The sequence below is a fragment of the Vigna radiata genome, chromosome 11, assembly GCF_000741045.1.
Source record: "Vigna radiata var. radiata cultivar VC1973A chromosome 11, Vradiata_ver6, whole genome shotgun sequence".
In the NCBI taxonomy this organism is placed as follows: domain Eukaryota; kingdom Viridiplantae; phylum Streptophyta; class Magnoliopsida; order Fabales; family Fabaceae; genus Vigna; species Vigna radiata.
Genome location: NC_028361.1, coordinates 17475481 through 17496109, shown reverse-complemented (window position 1 = coordinate 17496109; position 20629 = coordinate 17475481). Strand labels below are relative to the sequence as shown.

General features: G+C 32.5%; 3 protein-coding genes across 5 annotated transcripts; 2 read left to right on the top strand and 1 right to left on the bottom strand.

Moving 5' to 3' along the window:
* The first annotated feature begins 5592 nt into the window (after positions 1-5592).
* On the top strand, positions 5593-13514 carry LOC106777669 (tRNA(adenine(34)) deaminase, chloroplastic). 2 transcript variants are annotated; one of them, XM_014665350.2, is made up of 5 exons: positions 5593-5830; positions 6941-10583; positions 10665-10752; positions 11591-11718; positions 12956-13514. In XM_014665350.2, the coding sequence occupies exons 2-5, from the start codon at positions 7183-7185 to the stop codon at positions 13224-13226; spliced, it is 3888 nt and encodes a 1295-aa protein (XP_014520836.1). In that variant the 5' UTR covers positions 5593-5830; positions 6941-7182; the 3' UTR covers positions 13227-13514. The 2 variants fall into 2 exon arrangements, with proteins under 2 accessions (XP_014520836.1, XP_022631612.1); XM_022775891.1 differs by having other exon boundaries at positions 5593-5856.
* Positions 13515-13627: 113 nt separating this feature from the next.
* LOC106777120 (lysine-rich arabinogalactan protein 19) lies at positions 13628-15279 on the top strand. Its single transcript, XM_014664646.2, has 2 exons — positions 13628-14757; positions 14879-15279. The coding sequence occupies exons 1-2, from the start codon at positions 14044-14046 to the stop codon at positions 14975-14977; spliced, it is 813 nt and encodes a 270-aa protein (XP_014520132.1). The 5' UTR covers positions 13628-14043; the 3' UTR covers positions 14978-15279.
* An 895-nt stretch (positions 15280-16174) lies between these two features.
* LOC106777309 (DNL-type zinc finger protein) lies at positions 16175-19928 on the bottom strand. Of its 2 annotated transcripts, none has more exons than XM_014664881.2 (4): positions 19769-19928; positions 19582-19702; positions 18243-18368; positions 16175-16369 (listed from the first exon to the last, which is right to left on the bottom strand). In XM_014664881.2, the coding sequence occupies exons 1-4, from the start codon at positions 19876-19878 to the stop codon at positions 16274-16276; spliced, it is 453 nt and encodes a 150-aa protein (XP_014520367.1). In that variant the 5' UTR covers positions 19879-19928; the 3' UTR covers positions 16175-16273. The 2 variants fall into 2 exon arrangements, with proteins under 2 accessions (XP_014520367.1, XP_022631648.1); XM_022775927.1 differs by lacking the exon at positions 16175-16369 and adding an exon at positions 17000-17269.
* Positions 19929-20629: the final 701 nt, after the last annotated feature.

The window sequence follows — 20629 nt, the reverse complement described above, 5'->3', positions numbered from 1 at the left end:
AATTAAAATTAGTAATAATATAATAAAAAATTTTGAAAAAATGAAAAAAAAACAATTAAGGATTGTTGTTGGTAGATTAGGATTCAATCTACTTTCAACACTACTCAAATTTGTTTAAAAAGTGAATTAAATTTAGTTTGACCCACGTTTTAAAAAAACTAATTTATTTTTAATCTAATTTTACTCAAACATTTGAGAAATTAAATTAGTTTATGTATTGAAACTTATTTTGATATTTATAAAATATTCGATAGTGTTCTTTAAGAAATATGTTTTAAATATTAAGTTTTTTCTTTTATAAATATATACAAATAGTGCATCTTTATAAAATATATTAACAATTTTGTTTATTTACTTATATACAAATAGTGCATTTAAAGAATGATTCGAATAAAACCGAGGTTAATTAAATGTTTTTTTAAATTTGTGTTTTATGGATTAAAAAACATTAAAACATATACTCTAATGAAAATAATAATTAGGTTGTTAGGAAAATAAATATTAATAAAATTAATTTAAGTGTTGATTGTTGGATGAGAAGGTCCTTACATATCTTCCTTTATGACGTGGGAGATATTTGCTGTACTCAATTATAACCAAACTACTGTATATAATATGAGCAGTTTTGTCTGTTTTATTTGGTTCTACATTTCTTTAATTTTCACATTTTCTTTAGTTTACATAAATCATGTTGTTCTTTAAGGTTTTCTTTTTCAGTTCTAATGTTGAAGACAATAAAAATAATATGTTCAAATCAATAGGATCATTGAATACACACAATACTAAATGTTAATGAAATAAGTCTATCTATATAAATAATTGATACTACTCTAACCAAAAATTTTAAAATAATAAATTTATAAACCTTTCTTTTTAAATATTACTCAGCTTTTTAAATATTTCTAATTATTTGTTTAAATTTATTTTTTTCTAATGTCAAATTCATTTTAAAAAACAGTGTTCATAAACAAAAAAAGAATAGTTCATCAAACACATTTTTAGTTTTTTTTTTTGGAAAGAGAAAACTAATATGAGGTATATAATTGATATTTGTCCTGTCTACATTTCTTGTTTACATTTTCATAAGAAAGTTGGTTTTGAAAGGATTGAAATAATATAAAAATTGGTTGTGCGTATGGCAATGATCATATCAATAAAATATCCAAATTAGATGTGTCTATTGTCTCTGTTATTAGGTTCTAGGATTTGGCATTATTCTTTTTGTCTCATCTTTTGCTTTTTATTCTTTAATTTAAAAATTTCATTGTACCCAACTTTTTTTTAGAAAAATCTCAAATTAATTTTTTTATGTCATAATTTAGTTCTTCGTTTGAAAGTTTTGATATAATCAAATCACTCATAGGAACGTAATAACACCTTGTGTTACCTGTTATAGTTTCTAGTTTCTTTAAGGTTTAATAGGTTCGAAGGTTCCTATATTTGGGGGTTTGTTTCAATTGGGTCCTCTAATTTTGAAAGTGATCAATTAGGTCCCTAATTTTGTCAATTTGAATCAATAAAAGTCTTTCCGTTAGTTTTTGAACATGTGGCACGCTGACGCTTCCAGGTGGCACCGTCTCAACTGCATATGTGGATTATAAAAGGGTGAAATCCCTTTTAATTTAGGGATTTCACCTTCAAATACACCCTTTTAATTTAGGGATTTCACTCTTTTATAATCCACCTATGCACTTGAAATGATGCCACGTGGAAGCGTCAGTGTGCCACATGTTCAAAAACTTCATGGCGTTAACTGCATTTAACAGAAATGCTTTTATTGATTCAAATTGACAAAATTAGGGACCTAATTGATCACTTCAAAAATTGGAGGACCCAATTGAAACAAACCTCCAAATATAGGGACCTCCGAACCTATTAAACCTTTCTTTAAATATGCTAAACTTTTATTATCAATTGCATTTCATAAAATAAAATAAATTTTTCAATTCTTTTAAATAATTATATATTTTTGAAATGTGTAAAATTAAATCTTTGAGTTGATTTAAAAATAATAATTTTACAAATTCAAATGTAACATTTTAAAATAATTTTAAACAATTTTATAACAATTTAAAATAAATAAATTTTAAATTTGAAAATAATTTTAAATAGTGTTCAATGTAAAATTAAATATAAATAAGCTTAATCTTGTTATTTAATAAAAATATTTGTATAACATTTATAGAAAAATTAAATTTCATTTTAATTTCGAGAGGAGTGAAATGGTTTCACTTAAAAAAAAAATAAGACTGAATTGAGACAAAACAATAGAGAAACTAAATTCAGTCTAAGACAATGACATCTAGCATAAAAGTGACACGTGACACTGTCATTGTCATGTGACACAATTTTAGTTTGACACATGATAAATTTTAATTTTTTTAAAAAAATATATAAAAACTATAAAAAGAAAAAATAGTTTTAAAAAAATCATGAACTGACACATAACACCTCTTTAAGGATATTAGTGTAGTACTAACGAAAAAAACCTGATTGCATCAAAATTTTTAAAATAAGAATCAAATTGAGACGAAAATAAAAGATGTTGAAAGGGGAAGCCCTTCAAGTTCTTCAAACCAAGTAACTCAAAGTATTTTTGATGATGATGATTAATGTTCCTTCTTTGGATAAATAGATTGAAAAAATAGGTACGAAAAACATTTTGAGATATGATCAAACTGAAACAAGAACAAGGTTTTAAGTTGTCTTGGAGCAATCTTGGAGGCATCAACCATTGTTTAAAGAAATTCAAGTTTTCTAAGAGTCCAAGAGAAAAAGAAAGATCAACCAAGGTGCATTATCTCTCTTTCTAAGATCTACACTTGTGGTGCATCAGGTTCTATTTTTCTTTGTGTATTCTTTGTATTAGTTTAGTCTTAGTTGTGTAGGTAAGACTCCTAAAGAGTGTGTGTGTGTGTAGCCTCTTCTTTAGGTTAGTGTTTTTGTTGTTCTTGAGAGAAGTCAGAGTACATTGAGTGTATCTTGTATTTTGTGATTCTTGACTATCAAAGTTAGTGAATTCTCTCCAACTAAGGTTATTGGAGGATGACCAGATCTAGACTGGTCTAGAGTCGAACTAGTATAAATCTTATGGTGTTCTTTTGCTTCCTGTTTATTGCTTTAAAGGTTAAAGACTTTTTGAAAACAACATTAAACACCTAGAAATTGTTAAAGAAAGTTAAGAACTTTTTTCTAACCAATTCACCCCCTCTCTTGGATTGAGATATATTGTCTTTCAATTTAATAATTGGCACCGTAGCTGGTTAATCAAGTTTTAATTTATTAAAGAGATCATGTATGACCATTATATCTCAAACTTTTGCTGAAGGGCTCTCCATAAAAAAAAAAAAACTCTCTTTGTTTTCTGGAGAAAATGACCCTTTTTGGAAAATTAGAATGAAAATTTTATTAGAATCAATACAGAAAGGTGTATGAGATATTTTTTATCAATGGACCTTTTCAACCTACAAAGATTCAAAATGGAAAAATAACACCTAAGGAATTTTCGTAATGGACACCTAATGAAAATAAAAGAGACTATTATGATGTAAGGGCCAAAAATATAATTTCTTCTACACTAACCCTTGATAAATTCTATATATTTTTTGTGTGTGAATCAGCCAAAGAAATGTGAACGTTCTTGAGATCACACATGAAGGTACAAATGAAGTTAACAGGGCTAGAAAGAACACTTTAATTTAAAAGTATAAAATGTTCATGATGGAGAATGGAGAAAGCATATATGATATGCACAAAAGGTTCACTCATATAGTTAATCATCTACTAGCTTTTTGAAAAACCTTTGAAAAAGAGGAACTGAACATCAAGATATTGAAAAGTCTAAATATGACAACGTAAAGTCACTACTATATAAGAATCTAGAGACCTCATTATAATGAATATGACTACCTTGTTTGGAAAGTTGAAAGAACACGAGCTGGAACTAAGAAGACTTAAGGAAGAGGAAGAAGTAAAGAAAACACATTATTGCTTTGAAATCCACTACCAAAAATGCTGCAAAATCTAGTTAAAGGAAAGATGACTCTAAAGATGAATCAACTGCAAAAAATTCTGACAATGAAGCTTTGAATCTAATGAAAAAAAAAATTCTCTAAATTCTTGTAGTATAAAAATAAAGCTAACCACAATTCTATAAGGTCTTGGGGACCTGTGTACCGTATGTTTGTATGGTCTCCACACTAGTAAACGGTCAGCCTGGGAAGCAATGAAATCGGACAACCGTAGTCTTAAGTAACCTTAAATACAACCTTTAATCGAGTTTATTAGTAAATTATATTTATTAGATGATGGGTCGTGATTATGACCTTGCTAATCATAAGCATATCTCAACACCTATAAATATAGGTGAAAGATAAAAAGGTAGGTGATTGCATTTATTGCGAATTTAAGATTTTATTGTAACCCCCGATTGATTAAATAGTTGACTTGAATGCATCGGAGTATCTTTGACAGATACCCACCTGTACCATTTCGAATTCAGACATTAAAAAAGCAAAGAGAGTTAACTAAGAATATTCAAGTTAACATAAACTAAACCGAAAAAAGTATAAATGAGTGTTTTGTGATAATCTCGATTCTACACCTAAAACAACCTTTTAATTTTGATGTTCTACATTAATAATAAAATACTTTATTTTAGATTTTTCAATTCAAAACAATTTTACATTTATGGGTGAACCGAAAATACAACTTTTTTTTTTGTTATAGAATATATAATTTGTAATATAAAAAATTCACATTTAATATATGTTTGAAATGACTTTTCTAAATATAATATACTTGAGAATTATGGGTTCCAAAATATTTTTCAAAGACTTTATTGCTACATGCATCTCCAAAATTACTAATTGTACTCCCACAATAATGAAAAAACCTCAAGAGGTTTTCACCATTACACCATACCACTGGTGTTACTACAACTTCTTGTTCTCATCTATCATTTTGTCGTCACCTCTATTGCCGATATAAAAGAGTGAAAAAATGCTACACAAGAAAAAGAAGAGAGAAAATGTAGAAAATAAAAATTCATTCGTAAAGTAATTTTTCTAAATATATTTAATGTATTTTGGAAAAAAAAATTTCAAAATAAATATCATGTAAAAATATTTCAAAAAAAATCATTCCACAAGACATTGTATGAAAAAATTATTTAAAAAATTCCATTTCAGAAAACTTATTCCAGAATATTTCATTTATTTTGAAAATTATATTCTAGAAATTTTATTTCGAAAATCTTGTTTCAAAACTTTCGAAAAGCTTGTTTTTGAAAATTTATAGAATATATAATCCAAAAATCACTTTTTCCAAAAGACATGTTTTTTTTTTTCTTTACATTTGAAGGGGTGTGTAAAAATGTTGTTGGGTTTCAGGAAGTAAAGCCCATCATCAATACTCATAACTTACTCATATAACATCGTTAACCACATCTAACATGTACCTTAAAACTTCGAAAAAGGTTAACATTGAAGGAAGGTGCAGCCTAGCTTCAAACAAAACTTGCAAGGGTAAAGTTGTCATTAAAAGAAGTGCAAGTAGAAAGAACTGGGTGTGCGGGAAGGAAACACGTCGTGGTTTAATGATTCTGTTCTGTCCCAAACTAGCTGTGTTTCTGTTCTGCGTGCTCTATCATCCAAAGACAAAACAAACTTCAAACCACTTCCCTTACTCCGTTTTCTTGGTTTCCCAATCTCATCTAATTTCTCTCTCTTTCTTCATTCTTTCACTGGCCATCGTGCAAATCGCAGTTTTCGTGAATCTTCTCTTCGTGGGTTGAGCTAAGGAAAACCACACACCCCCATCACAGTTCAAGGTCTCACATTTCTCTCTCTTGCTCATGTACACCTCTTTTCTGCACTTTTGTTGTTTCCTTTTTTATCTTTCGTTGTGCATTGACCTAAGTAAACAGTTAAAATGTAGAGGGGGTGATGGAAAAGTACGCAGGGCCATGGTTGGTCCCATTACAGTGAAAAAAAAGATTCTAAATTTTGAAATAAACACGATTCTTCTGTGTTGGTGATGGTTTAATTACATGGACAGAAGGTTGTGATTGCTAGATTTGAGCATATTGTTCGTTGTGTTAAACTGGGGTACTCAACTGCCGTGGAATTGTGTGAAGTATAGAGGGGTATCAGTGTGTTGGGTTGAAGCTTTTGAGGAATCTGAGTGTCAAAGGATGGGTTTTCTGGGGATTTAGCTAATGAATGAACTTGTGTGAAAGTTGAGCATGAATCTGTGGTATGCTTGTTTAATTTTATTGATGGGTTCATGTGCATTATTTCTGTTTAGAGAAGTTCTGTGTAATATTGTATTGAGTATTTTTTTATGGTTCGGATAATATTATTGCTGAACTTGTTTTATGTGGCGGAATGAGTGATTGATGGTACAATTTGAGGCGCTTTGATTGTGTTAAGATCTTTTTTAAACAAGTTTTCTGAGTTTATTATACTTTTTGGCATAAAACATGCGATGAATATGCATGAACTGCAAATTTGACTTTTTGGGATGCTAGTACCTATAGAAACTTCCTTGTCGCAGAATGAAACTTAGTGCTGATCCTTCTTGTTTGCTTGACCTAAAACTGTTGGGACATCACGTCGTGGATTGACATGATTTGCATCAGTAATCTTTAGACGAAGTTAGTGCGTTCTTTTGGCTCATTTCATCTTGTTTTCTACATAAAAATATTTATATTACGGAGTATTGTTATGTTACACTTTATGTATTTTGGGACAGTTGTCAGATGAGAGTGAGACAATCAGAAGTGTCATAAATGCATCCCGTTTTGAAATACTGCTGTGTTATTTTCTGTTACATCTGTTTTGAGATTAAAATATCGTGTATACTGAGATAAGTTGGTTTAGTTGTTGAATTTTGATCTGTGTCAGTCATTCTGATTTCACTGAACTATCTATTGGTACAGGTATGATAGCGGAGTGTGGATATTAGGTCTTGTCTTTTCCAGAAGCTATTCACTATGTTGATTATTCTTGTCATAGCCTACTGCTATACCAGCACTTAACAGATCATGTCGTACTGTGTTTTGGCATTCGAATCTATGGCATCTTACATGATTTCTCTACTTGTTTGAGCTCAATTGTAATTGAAAGAACTTACTCTCATCGAGGTACACTCTCCCACCCTCGTGGGAAGACGTGTGCAACTATGTACAACGCATATGTTAGCCCAACAGTATATGCTGTTAGGTGTAGAGAAACTTTCTCATTATCTTTCAATGGCTACTCAAACTTCTGTCACGAAAGATTTGATGGAACCCCATCATACTGTTTGTCATGTTGTGGTTGTTGTGATTGTTGTTCAGCTTCCACATACAGAGTACCTGTAAAGTCTTGTCTTGTAAATGGGTTGAGGCAATCTGCTCTTCTTCAATTGTCAGCAACTAGAAGGTTGATACTGGGTGGGGGAGATCATTACCTTTCCCGGCTGCCAGCTTATGGTTTCCTCAGAGATTGTCAGGAGCTTAACTCTTCTGTCAATGAGAAAACTATTTGCAATATTAGTAGGCGGAGCATAAAGGGAAGATGTATTCGTGTTACCTCACAAAAAGGTAGAAATTTTTCTCATTCATTTGGTCCTGATGATGTCGAAGCAGTTCTGAGCTTGTTGAATGAGGAGGCAGATAGGGAAGCTACCATCTGTAGCAAATGTAAGGATGTGTTTTCATCCAAAAGAATGGAAGCTGAGAAAGCAAGAAAAAGTATTAGGAGAGAGGGACATTTGAATTCATGTGAGAAAGTAAAATCAGAGAAAGCGGGAAATTTGAAGCAACATCAATCATCCACCATAGAATTGAGAAGAGAATATGAAAAACCTAACAAAGAAAGGGAAGACTTTGCAAAAAGTGAAAACCATAGGAAACGAAGAAATGTATCTAGTGGTTCATCTTATTATTCTCTCTCATCAGGAGATTTTGGAAGTGAGCTGGAAGCTCAGGATGAGATTGGTTTGGAAGAATTGTCACTCGAATATGAGAAGGGCAAAGCAAATGGTGTGGAGGAACAAGTGAAGGAACAACTTAAGGAAGAATTCAAGGGGCAAGGGGATGACTCAAAGAAGCTGTTGGGTGTTTCAAATAAGGATAAATTTGCATCTGGTGAGGATATTGATTGGAACCTAAGGAAGAAGACTGAAAAGAAGCTGACTCAGGGAACTCTGCAAAACACAGAATCCACAAGGGAACAACAGGATGTGTATTTGGGAGGATTTAAAACACATGAATCTGGTCATGAAAGATTGTCCGTTTCACAAGACCAAGTCAATAGTGAGGAAGATAAATCATCTTTTGTTGACTATTTGGATAAGAAAACAAACAAGTTATATCTTCAAACTGTCAATAGAAGAAAACATCAATCAATAGATGTACAAGAGTCTGATTGTAATGAAGTTGAGAAAAGTTCGTTATCACAAAAGGAGTTGAGTGGCAGGGAAGGGAAGCTTGAGATATCAGAAATATCGTTGAAGAAAACAACTGATGAACGTGAAAAGATTGTTGGTTCCACTTCTACCACTGCAAACGAAATTTTGAAATCAAAGAAGGCATTCAGTGGCAGGGAAGGGAGCCTTGCAATATCAGAAACGCTATTACAAGAAACAAATGATACTTATAAAAAAAGTGTTGGTTCTAGTTCTACCTCTCACAAGGATTTGATGGATAGAAGTTCCCTCAAATATACTGGGAATTTAAGAATTGAAGACAGTGAACGGACTTCCAATACCAAGATGAAGGGCATGGAAATGAAAAATGTTTTGAGTTCTGTTCAGGGAGTAGTAGAGGAGCAGCAACACCAAAAAGGAGAGAAGATCATTACACAAGCTAATGTTGAAGATACGTCTATCCTGAAGTCTAGAACCAGATTAAAGAACATGGAAGAAAATTTGAACATAAGCTCAGATTCAAGGGGTACATGGCTTCAAACAGATAAAAGGACAACTCAGAGTTTCCAGCACAGGAAAGGATCTGAATTTGTCGGCATTTTATCAGAAGGCTATGCCAGTGATGAAAAACAAGTTTTAAGTTCTCAAAAAGCTCATGAGAAGGTGAAATTCATTTCAAAAAGTAAACCTACATCAGTTGTTAGAACAAGAGAAAGTTCTAGCCAAACTGATGGATCGATTGCAAATCTATCAATTTCTGATGAAACCACCTCAAGAGAGGAATCCAGTTTGCAGGGGTCATTGAATTTGGTTTCTGGGTATGGAAAACATGTTATGTTGGAAGCAGGTGAAGAAGGGGGCTCTGCAACAATGTTGATCCCTTCCTCTTCAGAAGTGGGTGGAGGCTCAGCACATGTTGAACTCACTGCAGGAATTGCAAACCCAAATGTCTTCCTTGAAACTTCGAAAAGTGGATCTTCTGCTTTGTCTGATAATTCAGGAAGAAGTTCTGCTTTGCATCCAGATGCTCTTGGTTCAGCTAATCTTTCAGAGAAATCATCTAGGCAGTTTGTCGACGAGTTTGCTGAGAGGATCAGGCATGAAGTAACAACTTCTAAAGCACAAGAGATGGAAGTTGCAGGACCAAGGTTGACACTTGAAGTTGGTGGTAATCAGATCTACAACACAAGGCAACAAGGAACTAAAACAGATGTTCAGTCAAAGGAGCATGATTCTAGTCGTTCCTCTGGGTTTCCTGGGACCAAAGGTCCTTCTGATGAGATTTGGGATGTCTCTGAACCATCTATTGAACAAGGTCTAGTAGCCAGAGAAACAGAGACCAGCAAAGAAACTGGGAAAACGGTCATTGGTAGAACTGGGAGGTCTTTATGGGGTATAATTTCTGATATTGTTCGATTACGTTGGGGTTCACGTGCTGGTTCCTCCACATCAGCTGGAAAATCTGCTGAGAGAAACTCACCAAACAAGTCCGAAAGTGACACATGGTTTTCTGGACAGGAGCATGAGGAAACCACTAAAACTAATGTCGTAGATGAAACAAGTGTACTGCCTCAAGCCATGATTTCTGATAAGTTAAAACTAGGTAGTCATTCTCACAATAAACTGAAGGACAAAGGAAAACATCTTGAAATTGGATCGTCATCACCGAACACATTGGAAAGTGGATCAGTGTCAGTAGGTGCCTCTTATACTTCTGGAGAGGAAAATGCTAGTTGGAATGAAGATAATAAAGATTTGAAAGCCACTAATTCTGGCACACAAAACATGGAATTACCGATTTCAATACCTGCAAGAGGGCCTCCTATTGCTGGAGAAATTGTAAGCATTGGTGGATCTGACATGTCTGGAGGAGCTGAGTTAGTGGGGCCAGTCAAGGATTTTGTTGCTCCTTTGCAGTCTGAGTTGTCTGGCTCAGAGAGAAAGGATGGAGAGTTAAAGCAAAGGAAGCTTCAACGGAACAAGCAAGTCTTAAGAGATAGGTTTGATGACTGGGAAGAAGCCTATCAACGTGAACTTGAACAGCGGAAAATAGATGAAATGTTCATGAAGGAAGCACTTTTGGAAGCTAAGAAGGCTGCTGATACATGGGAGGTTCCTGTTGGTGCTGTTCTAGTGCAGCATGGGAAAATTATTGCTCGAGGGTGCAACTTGTAAGTGTTGTGATATCAAAATTACTTCATCTTTTCTGTAACTGCCTTAGTTTTTATTCTATATCTAAATATCTGTTTCAGAGTGGAAGAATTACGGGACTCCACTGCTCATGCAGAGATGATTTGTATACGAGAAGCTTCAAACCTTCTTCGGACATGGAGACTATCTGTAAGTTTTCCTTGTAGTATATTTAGAGTTATTGTGATATTACACCCATAGTTTCGTATTCATTTTTTTGTTTCGGTATAAATTTTAATCTCATGATTATTTTGTCATGTGAAAATATTCCACCACTTTTATGTTAAAGATATCTATTGCAGGCAACAGAAGATCTCAGATATTTACTTTCACTGAAAAAGCAAGTTGCCAGTGCACAGATATTTATAAATTTGAATTAAGTTTATAAGTGAAAAAAAAAATTAAACCGTACATGTTTTATTATTAATGATAATTATTTTATTACATAAAATAAGAATAAATGAAAGAGATGAGATTTTTAGAATTGATTTAGACATGGGAGATCTATCAAGAAAATTAAACACAGTTCAAAAACAGAGCTAAAGAAAATCAGTGTAGTGCCAATCTGTATGGAAATCTGAAATACCAACCCCCCATAAAAGTGCCAGTGAGCCAAACACCAAAGAAAAGTCCAATTTTGGTTGCTTCATATCTATTGCTATTTAATTTAATCAATATTGATAAATAATGTCAACAAAAGTAATGCTCTTGTACCAATAGAGAGAAAGAGATTGTGACTGTAATTCCATGTTTAATCACCTAAAGCAATATTTAGTACAGGGAATTGAAGTGAAAAAAAGTGATTTATTTATTCTTTTAGACTTACCTGTGGTCCTAATAGATGAATCATTTCTTCCTTTCAGTTATTCCTGATCAGACATTGCTTGAAAGTATTTTAGTCTTCCTTGAGCAATGCTTGATGTCTATTAGTTCTGGCATTTATACAACTTGATAAAGTAGTTTAAGTAAAAAATTTTCCCATTTTCAGGGCACCACACTTTATGTAACGCTTGAACCATGTCCTATGTGTGCTGGTGCTATCCTTCAGGCAAGAATAGACACTCTTGTATGGGGTGCTCCCAATAAGCTTCTTGGAGCTGATGGTAGCTGGATTAGGTATGAATCCAAAGTGCTTTTTTTATTGCTTATGTTACATAGAAGGCTTTATGGTGTAATAATGTTTCATTAATTTTACCTAAATCTGGCTGAATTGGTCTTACCCACATTTATTTTACCATTAGTTTACCTTTAGTTTGTTAACTTAAGTTAAACTGGCCAAGACAAAAAATACAAAAGAAAAGAAAACTTACTGAAAATGAGGAGGACCACAGCACTCTCAATCATAATGCATATCATATATTTGGTTTTCAACAACTAGATATTACTGTTAACTTTTTTTCTATGTCAAATTCCATACTTTTTTTATCTAGACATCATTAATGAGTAAGAAAGATGAGTTTTACCTACAGAAAAAGTAAATGCAATGATAGCTATATTTTTAAAGTCAGACAGTTCATTGAACCAGTCAAGGCACTGATTCTGATTCCATGGCTCAACCGTGATTTAATTGGTCTTCATAAAATTATCATAATCATTAAATATTTAAACAAAAATAATATAAAAAATATAATATCATAATTTTGTGATGCTAAAAACTAAAATAAAACAAATTCTATGTTCTTAAAATTTAAAATCGATATAAAATAAAACATGCTGTCATACTTAACTTGAAATTACGATATCATTCATCATATTTATTAATATTCACACGTTTATTCTATAATAAACATATTAGGTTACTTTCTATTTCTTTTTCAGAAAAGAAAATAAGTTAAAATGGTGTATTATTAAGTGTTTTATATTTACCTGTTTCAAACCAGTTTTTGATTGATTTTCTGGTTCTTGTACTGATACTTCTTCACGTCATTTTTCTGGTTTATTTGAACTGTTTACTTGACTGGTTCACTGATTTCTGTTCAAACCCGCAGCATGGTTTTTAAAACAGAGACAAAAAGTGTGTAAAGTTTTTTTTGAACTTTTATTTAATCCTAAATTATCATGTGATTAGTTTATTGACTTCTATAGTAACCATCAATTTGTATCAAGTACAAATTTCATGATGGTAGTATATGTTTATTAAACACATTTACTTTTCTTATAAAGATGTCATTTCTGTATCAGTCCCGTTCTCAACATTTTATGTGAATTTTCTTCTAATTTACTTTTCCAGAAACTGAAACTGAAATTGAGTTCTCTTTTGAAATTTTTCTTGAAAGCTCTGCACATGAAATGTTCTTGAAAGCACAGTACGTCAAATATTACTTACAGCTCCTTGTTGAAACTTCTTTTGCAGGCTTTTCCCGGACGGAGGAGAAAATGCATCATCAGAACCAAGAGATGTGCCACCTGCCCCAGTTCATCCATTCCATCCAAAGATGAAAATAAGAAGAGGGGTCTTAGCCACAGAGTGTGCAGATGCAATGCAGCAATTCTTTCAGCTAAGAAGGAAAACGAAGAAAGAGGAAACCCCAAAGGACCCTTCTTGTCTCCCTGTTTCTCACCACCACCCTTCCAAAATACTCAACAAGATACATGACGTTTTCCACATAATGTTCTGTTTATAAAACAACCTGACACATTTTTCCATGTTTTAAATGAGCTGTAAATTTTTTTTGAACTTGAATGAATATGGTCATTTGTGAAAAGTACAATGTTCGATTTATCTGGAGTATTCAATCAGTTAAGCTGTCAAGAACAATAATCTCAGACGTTTCCAAGCCACTGTTGTCATCTTTAATTTCAAGTAATGACTTCAAACGCTTAAGATGATGTCTAGAATGTAATGAATGATATAGTAAAGTCTGTCTGTCACTGTCCCCTTTCATTTATTTTTAAAGGGGGTGAATATTTGAGATCACTTGCAAGAAACATAGAGATAGAGTATGTACAACGATTAAACTGCTGATAAAACATCACTATCAATGTGAAATTCTAACCATCAAGTACTAACAGAAAGTGATTGAGACCTCGTACTTAGATATAGGTATGTGTAGAAAAGAGTAGGTGAAATCATGTTCTCATTAACATTAAACTTTTTATTCATTCCATCCCTCCTTGCAACCCATCCTTTTGTCTAGGAAAATGAGAAATAAGAAGCAAGGTAGGTCAGGTCATGACCATGATATTAACTTTGAATGGTGAGGGTGTGACATAAGTCTAAATGACTATGACCTGGGATTTCAAGGGTCCCCCTTGATCCAAGGGAAGCTAACTTGTTAGATGATTAATGTGTAAATGATGTCACAATCACATGAAGGCTACATCCTTCCTTCCACAGATAGTTCAAACCATACGTTTCAACCTTGTGCTTCTCAATAGGTCATATATAAGAGAAGCAAACTCTCTTCATTCAAACCACCATCACAAAACATTCAACATACAATGGCTGTGGTGTTCTGGTCATTGGTTTTATTGTGCCTCTGCTTCCAGCTACCTTCCAATGCCCAAGCACCTGCAACTCTGCCCCCAGTGCAGTTGCCACCTACAACCCCAGCTGCAACATCTCCCTCTTCTACCACACCACCGGTGGCAACACAACCACCAACAGTGGTGGCATCCCCTCCCACCACAACCACACCACCAACAACATCCCCACCACCTACAAGTGTAGCTCCTGTGACACCACCTTCTCCCAAGATTGCACCAGCTTCAAGCCCCAAAACCCCACCACCCCAAACTCCACCACAACCACCTAAACCATCTCCTGTCTCACCTCCCACATCACCACCCCCACTACCACCACCACCAGTTGCTTCACCACCACCATTGCCACCACCAAAGATAGCCCCAACACCAGCCATAACACCCCCAACTCCTGCACCAGTAAAGGCAACACCAGCACCAGCACCTGCACCAGCAAAGCCAGCACCAACTCCATCTCCTGTTCCTCCACCACCAACACTGGCACCAACACCAGTAGTAGAGGCACCAGCACCGGCACCATCATCACATAAACATAGAAGGCACAGGCACAGGCACCGGAGACATCAAGCACCAGCTCCAGCACCAACCATTATCCGCAAAAGTCCCCCTGCACCACCTGATTCCACAGCAGAATCAGACACAACACCAGCACCATCACCAAGTCTGAATTTGGTAATATCTTTGTCTAGTGAAATACCAAATCGCAATCATATATGGATATTTACCATATTTACCAATTTCTCTCATCAGTATCACAGTTTTGATCACTTTTTCTTTTTTTCTCCTTTCACAGAATGCTTCTCCACCAAATCACCAGCAAGGGAGAAATATATGGGCAACAGCTGGACTTGCAGTTGCTGTTTTTCTGGCTGTGACCGGCTACAGCTGCTAGCAGTTTCATGGTGATCAAGGATTCACTTTAATGAGTTATTTGGTTTGCAAAATATCAAATTTTTAATGTGCATAGATCTAAATAATGAGAATCTATACCTATGATTCTTGTCCTTTTTTGTTGTGATCTTTGCTCAGAAGTATTAATGGATATGCATTTTTGAATTATTGAAATAATCAGAAAATGTCAAACAAAATTCCTGGTCTTGTTACATCAAACTTGATCAGTTTCTGTGTCTATGTTTATTTTTATTTTGTCCCTAATGTTACTCCATGGTAAGTCCAACATTTTTAACTAATATAGACATATCCTGCAGAACAGGAAAGTGAAATGTAGAAGATTACTTTTGCTATAAAGAATAAAAGAATAAAGTAAGACATCACAACCACGTTTCACTTAATACTGATTGATATATTTTTGTTTTAATAATAATCAAAAAACTTGTTTAACATGTTAAAATATTTTAACATTAAATTAAAAAAAGTATAAATATTTATTTTTAAAATTTGAAAATATAAATATATCAAAATTTTAAATATGAATGAATTTTAATTTCACGTTAAAGTTAAGTGACTAAAACTATTTAACTCAACATTTCAGCAAGCATTTCTAAGGAATTTATTTTAAATGAAATAAACTTATAAAGATCAAATTAGCTTATTCATAAATTAAAATTAACTTGTTCATAAGCTAATTTGTCATTTTTTTTTCACGTTAACGTAAAGAAATAGGTTTGCCTAACTTAGTTTTAATGTGAACAAACTTATTTTACTTTTATCTATGTATTTCCGTTTTTTAAAAGTATTTATGTATAAATTTGTTAAAACAATATTTTAATTAAAAGAAACTATTTTAGGTAAAAAATGAATTCTTATAAGCAAATGATTATTGTACTTATTTTAACATAAACAACTTGATTTCTAATCAAACATATAAATATAAAATTCATCGAAACATTTTTTTTTTAATTTCTTACATAAAGCAAGGGTATGAAGATCTAACCAAAAGACAAATAAAGACAAATATAAGAAAATACATGTTTAAGCCATTTTAGGTGGAAAGGATCTGCTACTGAAAATTCGAGCTTCTTGCATGAAATAACTGGTGAGAGTCAAACCATGGTGCCAGAAGGTGACATGCATTCGGAATTTTTTTCTTTTATTTTAGAATGATTCGTTTTAATGAGAATTATTTCAGTTGCATAGAACTGAATAATGAGAATCTATCATTATGATCTAAATTTTTTAATTTTGAAAATAATAAGCCCAAATGTCTCTACTTTTACAAGTTATTACATCAAACTCGATCAGTTTCTGAGTCGTCCCGAAAGTCATACTCTGTGATAAGTCCAAGATTATCAACTAATTTGTGATACTGTCGACATCCTGCACACTAGTAAGATGAAATTCAAATTATTTACATAGAATACGTGTTCGCATAATATTAATTTTACTAAGTATCTATATGTAAAGTGAGAAAATAAGATACGGTTTGAAAAACAAAAAGGCATACTCAGCAACACAAGATTACACCATGGACACAAATTAACTTTTTTAAGACTTGCATTCATGATCAAATTCATTAGCCATTCCATAAGTTATTAAATTTTCAGAACAAGCATGAAATCCAGTTATTTCCTTAATCTGATCAGCACCAAACACATTCTAGGAGAGGTTTAATGGCAGTTAGTTGCTCTCAATGATCATATCTCATCCTTTTTTAGTTCGCAACCTTCTGATCTTTTGATCACTTTCTTTGTAATCATGTTTTAGTCAATGGTGCATCCTTGTCCACACAATACTCAGTTTAGCCAAAATTGGTTGCACAGTGAAACTTGAAAGAGTTGATAAACAATTGTAGTATCGACTATACAAACTAATATAAAAATCTAAAGAGTAAATCTATCTCATCTTTTAACTATTTTAAATTACGTATTATCACACTATTGTCTAACGTGTCAAAGAAGGAGATTCATTTTACAAGGTTTGCAAAAATCATTTTGATAGTATGTATTTATGAACGAAAATTGCATTCGATCAATCATCAGACTTAAAAACCTCTTTTTCACCATGTCAAAAATTGTTCTTGCAAATTACTGGACCTAATTATTGCAAAAAAAATTAATGGACAACTCAACCCTCCCTTCTTCTGTATTTGACCTAATTTTCACAGTTCCTTATATGTGGTTGTATGAACTCTGTCCAAAACATCATATATTGCATTTAACCCTTGGTCTTTTCCCAAAGTATCAGCTTCATTTCCACCTATAATTATATTTCCAAAACTGCAACTCTGCAAGAATACAGATATCCTCAATCTACCAATTTTTTATTTTTTGCCAAATTTGTTCTAAATGCAGAAACCGACATCTCAGAATAAAACAATAGCAAAATCCATCAACCAAAAGCATTATGTTTCACTTTCTGAATCTTAAAACTATTTCTTATTTTGCAATGGGCAGTGAAAAAAGAATGAAATAACTCTTCTTCAAAAGTTATGTTTGGGATAATGCCTGTATGATGCGACTGCCCGGAAGAGGCCAGAATCCATCATGTGTCACGAAATCAGAGTGAGCGGTGTACCAACCGAATGGTCATGGAAGATTACTAGTAAGTATTATTTCAAATCAAGATTACTGGTAAATATTACTTCAAATCAAGATTACTGATAAACATTACTTAGTGGGTGATGGACCATGATTAGGCCGTGATTAGGGTTTTGCAAATCTCGGATCCATCTTGAAACCTATAAATAAAGGTTAAAGATAAGAAGGTAGGTAATTGTATTTATTGTGAATTTAAGATTTTGTTGTGAGTCTCGACCGGGTTGATTATTGACTTAAGCGTCAGAATTCCTTTGCAAGTACACTTGAACAGTTTGAAGTGCAAGCAAAGAAGGATTTTGACCAAAGACATTCCCAATTACTAAGTTAACTTGAAGTAAAGTGTGAAGGTATGTTTTGCGGAGATACTTGAACCTACACCCGGAACACATGATATTAGACTAAGGTTCCAGCAGATCTTGTACAAAATGTATTTTCCCCGCCCTTGTGGGGAGATCCCTGTCCCCAATCCCACACTTAATCATCTAGAGAACACCAATCATGAGTCATAAACATATAAAAAAGTTTAATCAAATATTGGACAATGGGCAGCCATGAAAACAGTATTCAAAGAAAAAAGAGAATGCCAACACCTTTTAGACAAAACCGTTAAATATACAAATCATCATAAATGATCACAAAGAGACAAGAAATAATAGATACCTGAACAAAAACAGCACCCCTTTCATAAGCTAGCCGGTTCACTAGCCTCTTTGTTCTTTCACCACACACACATGTAAACTGTACAAGCAAACTTCGTCTTGGAAGCTTCAAGTCAATACTAGCACTCTGCAAATGCAAAGCGTAAGTATATATCAATATCAAAGAACTATAGACAAAACTAATATTTGTGACGAAGATCATGCAACATGATTTCTACCACCAAGAGAAAGATACAATCAAGACTGTACGTCCATAACAACTATTCAAAAAATGTGTTTGCCGCCAGAATATCATTATGGAGTAAACTAAAATCAACTCTTCTTAATTTAGATTTACAACTACATAATGAAGTGATAGCCCGTTAATAGCAAGAATGAATCATACCCTCATGGATGAGAAAAATGAATTGAGACAAATAAAACAAAAACTGACAAGCCATAGTGGAGACTATATTTGAGCTTAGAAAACAAAGTTAAAACAAGATAACATTTTTGTAATAATTATTAAACATAAATTTAACAAAATATAATTGTTAAAAAGTAAACTTTAAACCTATCTCAACCTTTTAAAGTGAAATTTACATCAATTTATATACTTTAAATTGGTCTTATGGACTTCCAACACACTCTCTCACACTGAGATATATACATCGAGCGTGAGACTAGACATTAATGGGTCGTCCGATATTTGTCCGATAACGGATGGAACAATATACCCAACAAACAACAAATATGGTTAGGATAGATTTTAACCTGACTCTGATTATATGTTAAGAAGTGGACTTTAAAGGCAAGTAAAGTTTACACCCATTTATATACTTTAAATTGGTCTTTATCAATGTGGGACTTCCAACAATAACCCAAAGTACTCAAAATAAGGTAACATTTTTACACAGACATTAAATAAGAGTTAAATAAGAGTCCATCCAATTGTTATACTATATGAAGGTTTTACGGATTTATATTAAATTCTTTGTTGATTTACTGTAGAAAAAAAAAACTGTCATGTACTTACATTGCAAAGGCTTTTTACACTGTCCTCCAATTACATACATGTAAGCAGTGAGTTTGCCGATTTTACTATAAGCATTTTAAAAGTGATACTTACAATAATTTATAGTTCACAGTGCATATAATAATGCTCCCTTTCTCTCAAAATGATTGTAATCTAAGGTTTCTCTTCCTGGAATTAAGAAAAACAAAAAGTATCACTTAAACTATTATTTTTAAAAATAACTTCGCAAAATAGTGATATATAACCGTTAGTGTAATTTATTTGAGGACAAATTAATAATAATATTGATATCAATGATAACAAAATAACAAAATAACTTCCTGACCCCTTCAGAATTTGGTGATTCTGGTTTTGGGGCAGTCCCAGATTCATCATCCATCAACCCATGTACTCTAAACACCCGACGAGAAAGCGATGGTGCTGCCACTATTGCACAAAATCTTGACCTGAAAGAAAAATGTTAGGGTTCAATCTGAAAAGAAAGAAAAGGAGGTTTTGAATGGAAAACTAACCTAGGGAGGCTAATAGAAGGATTGAAGCAGATAGAGCGAACATGTTTAGGAGTTTTATGGGAGAGAGGAGGAACAAACACAGTTCCACTGTACAGTGCGCTTGCGGCCATTGATAGTTAGTTTGTATGAACAATTCTCAGTGAGTTTGTGAAAAAATAGGAGACAGGTTCCGTGATTTTATATATATATATATATATATATATATATATTTTCTCAGATTTGAACTCTAGTATCTGCATTTTGTCTTTTATTAATTGTTAATATAATTTATGTGTTTAAAACACTCGCTAAAATTTTAATTATATAATAGTAAACATTTATATTTTAATTTGAAACTTTCACTGTTCACATACTTAAAGGAAAATAATATTTTCAAATTACAAAAAGAAAAACAAAATATATAAAAGTGTGTTTGTTTTAAATACTATTAAATAAAAACTCCTTGGAAATTGAGAAGTTTATAAAAGAAATTAAAATATAATTGGTTCAATACAATAAATATTGATATATTTTGTTTTTAATTTAATAAAAAGAAAAAAAATTAAGTTTTAATACAAAAGCTTTAATTATCTTAATTTTATTTGAACTTTTATCAAGATAATTGAACATGTTTGATCTTGTTGCATGTGTTATTAGAAAACGTTTATATATAATATATGACACATACCAAGGCTTAAACAAGTGGCAATTATCTTAATCATTCAAATAAACTTTTTATTAATATTGTATTTTTTCTTATTATATGAAAATAAAATATATCAATATTTATTGAACCAAAAATATTATTTATTTATGAATCTACTATTTACTCAAAAAATAATATATTCTACGTATATTAATACTTTCAAAAATAATAATTGT